Raw genomic sequence first — 10,495 nt, 5'->3', positions numbered from 1 at the left:
CGCTTTCACCCGAACGGAGGTTCCCTGAAATAGACCGAGATAACAATACCTAGTTGACACATGGATGTACAAGAGCGGCAACAACCTATGACTACCTCTATTGTTTATACTATCTCTATGTGCGTGCATGCTTCCGTGCTTCCGGCTGTCAATCTTATATTTTGTTTTTGTTCTTTTTCCATCAATCATAATTACAAATTACAATCGTTGTGATTGGTTGAATTTATGGTATTCTTGTTGCAACAATGCATTGTAGCCAATAATAAGCGAGCATTGACCAGTCAGCTATCTGACAGTTATCTCATTTAGTTTTTTTTTAATATTTCAAGCTTGACGTACTTTCTGTCACTCATGTCATGTTTGACTTGACTGTCTTGTGTCTTATTTTGTTGTTGGAATAGTCGACTTTACTAAAAAATTCTATAATTGCAATGGTTTTTATAAATAAATTGTTCCTGTTCCTATAAAATATATTAACTAACGAAGCTGCAGGACTATCGCATGTAGAATCTGCCTGCGGCCGCTAATGTGTTTATAGCGTTTTGAACAATGTTGTCACGGTTCCATCACTTTCATGGTTCAAATATCATTTTATTCGAAGACAATACCGTAGCTTATCGAAAAGCTAGTTTCGCTCATGGTTTGACGTTTAGTGAAAAACCTCTGTTGCCTGGTGAAATATTTTTAGTCGAGATTGAAAAAACAGAGCGAGGATGGAGTGGCCACATGCGCCTAGGACTAACGTTGCTCGATCCTCAAACAGCCGCACTCGGTGATAAAGGTCTACCTCAGTATGCACTGCCTGACCTCGCCAATACAGGTATGTCTTGGATTTTCCCCATATCAAAATCTCAAAATAGTGTGATAAGCGCCTTTGAACTCGTCAGTCAAAGTGGAAGTTCGCGTCGTGAGGCTGAACCGAGAGTGTCAGTACTCGGCGAGGGCCATAGTGTGCGAACTCCTCGCGGGTTCATCTCCAAAACGATACTGAGGCCACAAAATTTAACTCAGAAAGGCACACCACAGGGGATTCTGCCAATGGACGCTGGGAGTCGTATTGGAGTCATGTTTGTTCCTTGCCCAAAGACTAGCAGAGATGATCCAGATTTGGCTGAAATGCACTTCATCATTAATGGAGAAGAGCAGGGCCCATGCACTAAAGTCATACCTTATAAAAGTGGCCCATTGCATGCAGTAGTAGATGTTTATGGGACTACAAAACAAGTGAAGATTATACAACTATATGGAGGTAAGTCTACATTTATTAATTTCAACTTTTTAGGGTTCATATCTCTTAGAGAAACAAAGGAACCCTTATAGGATCACTTTGTTGTTTGTCTTTCTGTTATACCTGTCAAGATCCGTCAAGGGAATCAAAACCTAAATAGTACTTCCTGTTTACCTAGAATCATAAAATTTGGCATGTACATGTCTTACAACACAAGTAGGAAAAATCCGAATATGTGGTAACATCACCAAAAAAAATTGAAAAGTATTATTTTTTGTATGGAATGTATGGAACCCCTTTCTGTGCAAGTCCTACACATACTTTACTGGTTAACAGTTTTTTAAAAAGTGATCAAGTCTAGCATTTTATAATTAATCTAAAAGAATATCAAAATTGATATAGAAAAAAGCTTAATTATTAAATAATGTAACTCATCTATAGTATATTTATTCTCAAAACTTTTTTTTCAGTGAAAACTCTTCAAATAGTGTGTAGAGATGCCATCCTACAGTGTGTCAAAATAGGTTCAGTGAAAGCTCTACCCTTGCCCCAGTGTTTAAAAGACTTTCTACTTTCATAATACCAACTTTTTAAAGTGAAAATGGTTAAATTGTGATGACAATAAGGCTGTTAAAATTTTTTACTATTCCATATGTATTTTAATGTTGTTATTATTTAAAATTTTGTATATAATTGGATTAAAATATTGCATTTGTAGCAACTGATCAGGATATAAAGCAACCTTTCAGGCAGAGAATTTTAAATAAAGACAGCTAGTGTAGTAAGATGACATTATGATATTATTATTATTTATAATAGACTAAGCAGCTTTCACTGATCTATATCAGAAGTGCTTTGAGTTTTTCAAATATTTATCCAATCTTTTCTATGGTTCTATGAATTTGAAGCCTATTAATATTAACCATGTAATTTCATTACAGTATATTTCTTTAAAAAAAAATCACTGAAAAGTATCAATGTTCTGTTTATGTAAAGTGAAATTTTAGTGGGTTTAGAGGAATAGCTAAGTGAAGCACCACTATTTCACAGTGTATAAACTGACGAGTAGGTATTTCTTAATAATTATTCTGACACTGGTATCTACTGAGTTTATTTATGGTTTTTGCAATCCAAAATAATATCCGTCCATTCAATCTGCAACATGGTAGTGGATAGTTTTGTATGTAGAGTGGCATGATTACTTGTGGTTGCATACTGCATGCCCAAATTCACTCCATACATTTCAACACAAATTGTGCACACTTCACTACTTAAGAACAGTTCACATGCATTTGGATATTGTAGTTATCATTTTTATAAGTCACACAGTTAATTTCATATGGCTCAGAATACAGTTTAGTAGTTTTATTTAGGCTGTGATTACATTTGTAAGTTTTACTCACGTAAGTTGAAAGACTTTAAACTATTACTACTATAATAAACTACTTATGACATTAGTAAAGTCGTAAGTTAATTACATAAGCTACTTACGTCAGTAAAACATGCAGGTGTAATCAAGTCTTTAGATTGAAAGGTTGCTATAAGAAATATACTAATACTGTTTTGTATCACCAATCACTAATGAAGTAGGAAACTATAACATATTAGTTTTACCATAACCTTACCATAACTTACTGAATAGATGGCTGTAACTTGGCATTATACCTAATTTGCACTTTGTTAAATAGCATATGAATTGTGCAGATGATAAGTGCAAGTGTGAAATGACTAGTAAAATCAACATATAAAACTATAAATTAACACTGTGTTATAAGTTAATAAGTGTGAACATTTTAAATGACATCCAAAAACCTGTTAACTAACCACCTGTACTTACATTTCACAAAGTGCAAATCAGGCCTTATAATATTATGTATACCTATATACAAGTTTACAGTAATTCCCTACAAAGTCATTAAAATTTTATTTTGTTTGGCTTTTTAAATAAACTGAATACAATGTAAAATTAGTATAAAAATATGAGTTAATTTATAACAACTTTTAAGAAACCCGTTAACAATATTTTTTAATGAACATTTTTTAATGCCTTTTATATGTAACACAATGAATTTTATATTATTTTACATTTTCGATTTAAATTACATGGCAGTTGATCCAGTCTGATTTAATCAGAGATCTACCAACATATTGTAGTTAAGTATATCAGGAATAATTATTATTGTATCATGTTAGTAATAAATTGTAATTAATGTAATAGGAATTGATAAAATATTAGTTATGTGAATTAAAAACTAGAGTCTCACATATTTCAACACATTTTAGAGCTAATAATATTTTAAAATAGTACTATAAAAATTGGCAATAAACCTAAATTATTAGAAATTATTCTTATATACCTCTACTCACTACATAGGACAATGGACATGTCACTAAAAACTAAGGCGCAAGGCATAGCTACTTAGTAGGTACAGACTACAGAGTGGAGTGGAGCTAAGCTGCAGCAGTGTGTTGTGATAACAACAGTAACTCAGCTTTATTTACTCTGACACATGGTTGAAATTGGTATAATTAATGAAACAAAACAAGGATGAGACTCAGCGGATTTACTTTGCTATAGTGGAAGTGGGCAAATGCGCACAAAATTGTACAAACATTGAGGACAGTGGCCCTTCAGTTTGGCAAAGTTACAGAAAGTACAACAGTATTTTGCCAAACTGAACCAACTTATAGTCTGTTGACTGATTGCAGAAATGGGAAAAAAACTTTGGTAAGTATGGCAGTGCCACTGAGTTTGAGTTTAGCAGCAGCAAAGACACTATATCACTCCACTCCATTCTGCAGTTGTGCAATGCACCTTACAAATTTTTTTATGACATGATCTATGTGACAATGTAGTGAGAGGAAACCAACTAAACTCTGGATAGGTTTCATACTTTAAACAAAATTTTATACTTTTAGACCCTGAGCAGAATTTAGTACCTAGTTAATACTACCTATAATTAATATGAATTGAAAAAAAAAATTATGTTGTAAAATTTTGCTTTATTTTTAGGTATGTATAGGCAGGTATATTTTATAAAACCATGCTTTACTGAATTTTAAAATAATTTTCTGATGCTAATTAAAATGGAAAATATTACTGATGCTAATTTCAACTTTATTTTCTATTAAAATTATGCCCGCGACTTCGACTGATGTATGGTTAGTCTTAAAAATCCCGTGGGAACTCCGGAGCTCGAATTTTCCGTGAAAGCTCAAGAGTGCGCTCCATAAATCTCACCCTGAGATCTGATGCATACCTTCAGGGTGAAGTGGAGCTGAGGCGCAACGTCTTGTTTTATAACAACTCAGCACGGCTTTATAAACTTTGCAGCAACGGAGCAGGCCGTGCTCAGTTGGTCACGTGACCCGAAAAAATATATATATCTAATACGTGACAGATCGGGGTGGGGACGGCCGACTGCACTGTGCCTTCACTTCACTCTATTGGTGTGCGTCGCGCTTTTGTATCATTTTGTGTATACCGTATCATATCTTCGACGTGAACATGTTCGTTAGAGGACATCACTATTATTATTTTTGTAGATAATATGTACCTACAAGTAGGTACCTACTTTTATTTGTTGTGTTGTAAAATATCTCCTGTGTTCCATTCCAACAGTGTTAGTTACTTATTTAGGTATATAGGTAGGTACATAGTACCCACAGATTTTAGAAGGAAAGGTAATTGAATGTCATACTAATTTGGCCTAGCTTTTAGTTAGAAGTTTTAATTTGTAAAAAAAAAAGCAAAGTAGGTAGGTCTAGGTAGTTAGATCCAAATTAGTAATAGTAAGTAATCTCAAAAAATCTTTTATCCTAATTTATTTAATATTGTGAGAGCTCGCGTTGCGCTGGAGTGAATTATAATTTATGAAATAAAACTATTTTTGCTTAATACATATATATTTTTATTACGTACCTACCTATTAGGACTTAGGTACATTTTACATACCTACATTTTACACATACCTAACTTGATTAGTTATAGGGTCCCGTTCATAGACTTACGATTTTTTCGCTACGCTACTTAAATGCGTCGTGCCTTAGTGGGAGAGTTTGCTTTACTTTACTTTTGTTTATAAGTTTGCTATAAATAGGTATTAGTACTTTTTAGAATTCCGTACCTCAAGGGTAAAAACTTATTAATGTCACTGGCTGTCTGTCTGTCTGTCTGCGTATTACAGGTCTCTAGCTCGTAGACTAAATAAGTTACATACCTGAAATTATGGTATTTAGTGTGAATTTTTCCAGGGGGCTATCATTCTTGAAAAAGAAACCGAAAAAAATTTTTTTTTCTTACTCTAGCATGTGGGGGGTTTAGAGTTCATTGAGTAGGTGCCTAGAGTGTTAATACATTTTTTATTTTATCGTATCTTAAAAAAATAACAAAATGGCCCCCCGTCAAACTTTCAGTTTTAAAAACCATATTTGTGACGGGAGCTATCTCAAAAACTAAAACTAGTTAGGAATATAAAATTTCGGTAGGTATATTATGTAGGTACCATATACACTGTTTTCTTACACGGTTTATTGTGGTGTTCTAGCTCGGAAAAGAAATAATTCATACACCCAAAATATGATGTTCATAATGTACGCAACCCTAAAAGAGCGAGGCCCGACTCGCACTTGACCGGTTTTATGTTTTTGCAAGACGGTAGAAACAGAAATTTATTTAATTCCAATAAAATTTTACAAGTGGTTTTATCGAAATATTTGGACAAAGCCCGAATCACCACTGATCATTACTTAGCACCAGGTAAGATTGCAGTCAAGGGCTAACATGTATCAGAATATTTAAAAAAAAACTGGTTGTCTGTAAAGTCGGTTTACTGACGATATGCGATAGTTGAACGTGACAACAAAGGTTGATTGTGCTTCTTTGTCGCTCGTTCCGCGCTCTCGCTTGCACTTCAAGCCTTATGGAACGCCTCAGAGCGAGGTAACGCCGCATGAGTCATGTTTTTTCGTGCGTGCAGCCGGCTCTATCGAATTATAAGACGTTGTCACGTCAAAAAATCAAGTCCATGATCAAAATTATGCATTGCACAAGTGGCATTGACCGATTCCAATAAAAATGATTCACGACCACTTAATTCACTTGAAACTCATTGTCTCGCAGTTAATTAGTGACCCGCCGCGACTTCGTTGTACTGGAATGTTTGAAACTCCCCAGTGGACCGGTCGATAGACCAGATGGTGGGATCTAGGAGAAATGATACCCAGACAGCAGAGAACAATCACATCACACTATCACACTTCACACTAATATTATAAAGGCGAAAGTTTGTATGTGTGTGTGTGTGTGTGTGTGTATGTTTGTTACTCCTTCACGCAAAAACTACTGGACGGATTGGGCTGAAATTTAGAATGGAGATAGATTATACTCTGGATTAGCACATAGGCTACTTTTTATCCCGGAAAATTAAAGAGTTCCCACGGGAATTTTAAAAAACCTACATCCACGCGAACGAAGTCGCGGGCATCAGCTAGTTACCTATATTATGGAACGCCCTTCCGGCATCAGTTTTCCCTTCCACCTATAATATGGGTACTTTCAAGTCAAGAGTGAATAGGCATCTTCTAGGCAAGCGCGCTCCATCTTAGGTTGCATCATCACTTGCTAGTGGGTCTGATTGCAGCCAAGCGCTAGTCTATATTATTTAAAAAAAAAACCATTATAATCGATTTTTTTAGGGTTCTGTACCTCAAAAGGAACCCTTATAGAATCACTAATTCGTCGTTGTCTGACAAGAAAACCTATAGGGTACCACCTCCCGTTGACGTAGAATCATGAAAGGCAGGTAGGTAGGTCTTATAGCACAAGTAAGGGAGTAAATTGCAGAGTTCTACATAAAGGTATTAGGTATATCTTGTACGATGGTACGGAACCCTTCGTGTGTGAGTCCGACTCGCACTTGGCCAGTTTTTAAGGTTCCGTACCTCAAAAGGAAAAACGGAACCCTTATAGGATCACTTTGTCGTCTGTCTGTCAAGAAACCTATAGGGTACTTCCCGTTGACCTAGAATCATGAAAGGCAGGTAGGTAGTTGATTTTTGTGGTTACATCATTAAAAAAATGTAGAACACTGCAAGTTAATTACGAACTGTACCATCTATATCTGATTTAGTAAATTAATTTTTTTGGGATGTACTTTACCACAAATTCACGGTATTTGGATATTTCGTTTACCTTGTGCTATAAAAACCTACCTAGGTACCGACGAAATTTCATGATTCTATGTTTGTATATTATATATATACTATAGAGGTTTTCTTGACAGACGCGACAGAGAGACAAGTGATCCTATAAGGGTTCCTTTTATCCTTTTGAGGTACGGAAAAATGTCAAGCCCTGGTCAGCACTTTCGAATATGGTGACAATTCCACAAAACACAAAATCATTTTTATTCAAAGTACACCTTTTGATGGGCAGAATTTAGGTATAAGATTTGTAGGATGGATTAGTGGTGACACCTAATAATTAATTACGTAAACTTAAAACTAAAGCTACGAGGGTTCTAAAAGCGCCCAAGTCTGAGAAGAGCCCACAGCAAACTCAACCACAATACTTACAAGGTTTGTTTCTTAATACTCCCTGTTCCTGTGCCTCTCCCGCGACGCCATCACCATCTCGACGCCTGCAGAGTGCGGACTGCGGCGCCGCGCCGCTGAAGCAGCTTGAGACGGAGATATTTATCTTCTTTGTCTGATTTGTAGGCAATAGACCGGACAGGTAACAACCAACTAGATATTTCCCGCGACTTTTTCCACGTGGATTTAGGTTTTTTAAAAATCCCGCGAGGAACTCTTTGATTTTTACGTTGACGTATTTTAGTGGTAATCCTAACAAGTAAAAATCAACAGTGTAAATTAAAAATTTATAACGCCCCTGACAAGTGAAGGTTACAGTAACTAGAAAAAGCTGATAACTTTCAAACGGCTGAACCGATTTTCTTCGATTATAGCTAACACTCGATCAAGCAACCTTTCAAACAAAAAAAACTTAAATAAAATCGGTTCATTAGTTTAGGAGCTACGATGCCACAGACAGATACACACGTCAAACTTATAACACCCCTTTTTTAGGGTCGGGGGTTAAAAAGTCTGAACTAACAAAGGGAGCGCCATGTTGTGACGTTTTAGCTAGAAATATATTTTCATTTAATATAATATTTTCAACGGATTTCGTAGGGCATTTCAATGAATATTGGACAAAATATTTTTAAGAAAAAATATTGAGATATTACCAATATTGAATCAAAATATATTTCTAGTTGAGACATAAAAATGTGGCGGAAACTTTTTCCCTTTGGTAGTTCGGACGAATTATACCTATGTTCAAGGACTTCTAACACTGGCCTCCCACGGTGCGTGATATTGCGGACGAACGCGGAGCAGCCCGCACCGAAGCACCAAGAGTACCGCCTGTGCTAGCGCAGACACGTTATCGTCCGGGCCTTATGTGCGGTGTGTGAATGTCCGTGGTTGTCGGTCGTTCGTGATAACCTGCAGAGTCACGCACCGTGGGAGGTTCGAGTAACAGGAAAGCGACTGGACCGATTTTGACTAAATTCATTACTTATATTTTGGAATTCAATAAAAATACTTAATTTAGTCTTTTATTTTATACCTATGTTCAAAAACTTCTAATACTTAAACAGGAAATCGAATTGACCTATTTTGATTAGATTCATTATATTTTTGAACTCGGTAGGAGATTCAATATAGATAGAGCGTTCTGATTTAAGATATTCTATAGTTAGTTGTTATTTTCGTTTATGCATGGATTTTACATTTTACAAAGAAGACAAAATGTTCAATATAAGTAAATTACTTTATTATGACCATTGCACTCGTTTGCACATATTAACACCTCATCACTGTCACTTCACTATAAAAATAATATTGACGATATCTGACTGTAGTCCATGCAGAATAAACTGAAAGACAGAAATAATTATCTTAAGTAAAAGAATTTATATTTTTATCATGTTATAAAACTGATGCCTACAGAAATAATAATAATAGATTTCCAATTCTCTATATTATAGGTAAATGATGTTAAAGAGGAATCTGAAGAATTTTACTTCTCATTACATACTACCAAATACATCTATACATATAATAAAATTGTAGAAAAGTTGTGTCTGTACAATTGAAATATATAAAAAAAGTAGCAGGGGTTGTTATTATATCGATGCCGAACCCGAAATTGTAATTAATTTTTTTTTGTCTGTTTGTCTGTGTGTTTGTGCACGCTAATCTCAGAAACGGCGTATTCGATTTAGATACGGTTTTCACTAATATATTGTAGTAAGCTTCACTTAGGATTTAGTGTTTATTTCATGTCAATCGGTTCATAAATAAAAAAGTTATGTCAATTTAAAGAATCACGGCGCCTCGCGTCTGAGCGTCCGTGGCTATATAAAGCGCGAAAAGTCACTATTCCACGCGAACGAAGTCGCGGGCACAGCTAGTATTAAATAAAATAGCCATTGTTACTTCTTGATAGTGACTTTCTAATGATGAAGAATAATATTTAAAATCTGATCAGTAAGTTCAAAGTTTGTCAATTACAAACAAACAAATTATACCTTTTTATAATATTAGTACGGACCAAAAACTCCCATACATTTACCTATAGCTAAACTACACAAAATTATTTTTAAATATCAGGTCTGAATCTTATTGAAAAAAATCGGCCAAGTGCTGGCGAGTCAGCAGACTTAGACCCCAATATTTTTTCAATATTTTGCACAATAAATCAAAAATAAATAAAAATCTGTTTTAAAATATACAGGTAAAGCCCTTTCATATGATACCGCCTTACTTTGAAAATACTAATTTTATTATTATTTCTTCATGAACACATTTTTTATGTTATGTTACCACAAATTCTCGGTTTTTCGGATTTTTTCCTTTACTTGTGCTATACTATCTACTGCCAACTTTCATGATTCTAGGTCAACGGGAAGTACCCTAAAGGTTTTCGTGACACAACACAACAAGGAGACAGACAGACATACAGAAGATGATCCTATCAAGGTTCCTTTTGAGGTATGGAACCCTAAAAATATTTAAATGGGTTTTAATCACTGGCGCATTAATATCCTTTTAATTTACTAAAAATCTACTTACATTTTACTCACCAAACCAACTGTCCAGCAATGATGATATGTGCAGTGCAGCCCCAGACGAAATACCTTAATTTTAAAATTAATCTCTACCTAAATACCTTTTAACAAGGCCCTTAATGAAAAAAAA

General features: G+C 35.0%; 1 protein-coding gene across 1 annotated transcript; it reads left to right on the top strand.

Annotated features, from left to right (window-relative positions):
• The first annotated feature begins 339 nt into the window (after positions 1-339).
• LOC123875969 (neuralized-like protein 2) lies at positions 340-5,128 on the top strand. The gene is made up of 2 exons (XM_045922109.1): positions 340-1,249; positions 1,699-5,128. The coding sequence occupies exons 1-2, from the start codon at positions 550-552 to the stop codon at positions 1,806-1,808; spliced, it is 810 nt and encodes a 269-aa protein (XP_045778065.1). The 5' UTR covers positions 340-549; the 3' UTR covers positions 1,809-5,128.
• The last annotated feature ends 5,367 nt before the right edge of the window (positions 5,129-10,495 follow it).

The sequence above is a fragment of the Maniola jurtina genome, chromosome 20, assembly GCF_905333055.1.
Source record: "Maniola jurtina chromosome 20, ilManJurt1.1, whole genome shotgun sequence".
Classification (NCBI taxonomy): Eukaryota; Metazoa; Arthropoda; class Insecta; order Lepidoptera; family Nymphalidae; genus Maniola; species Maniola jurtina.
The sequence above is the reverse complement of the archived record's forward strand: the minus strand, read 5'-3'. Positions and strand labels throughout refer to the sequence as shown.

What these genes read in the sequence shown, in the direction of transcription:
- LOC123875969 (XM_045922109.1), top strand. Translation starts at nt 550, where the DNA reads ATGTTGTCACGGTTCCATCACTTTCATGGTTCAAATATCATTTTATTC. An exon ending in GATTATACAACTATATGGAG is followed by an intron (nt 1,250 to 1,698) that starts GTAAGTCTACAT and finishes CTTTTTTTTCAG; the next exon opens with TGAAAACTCTTCAAATAGTG.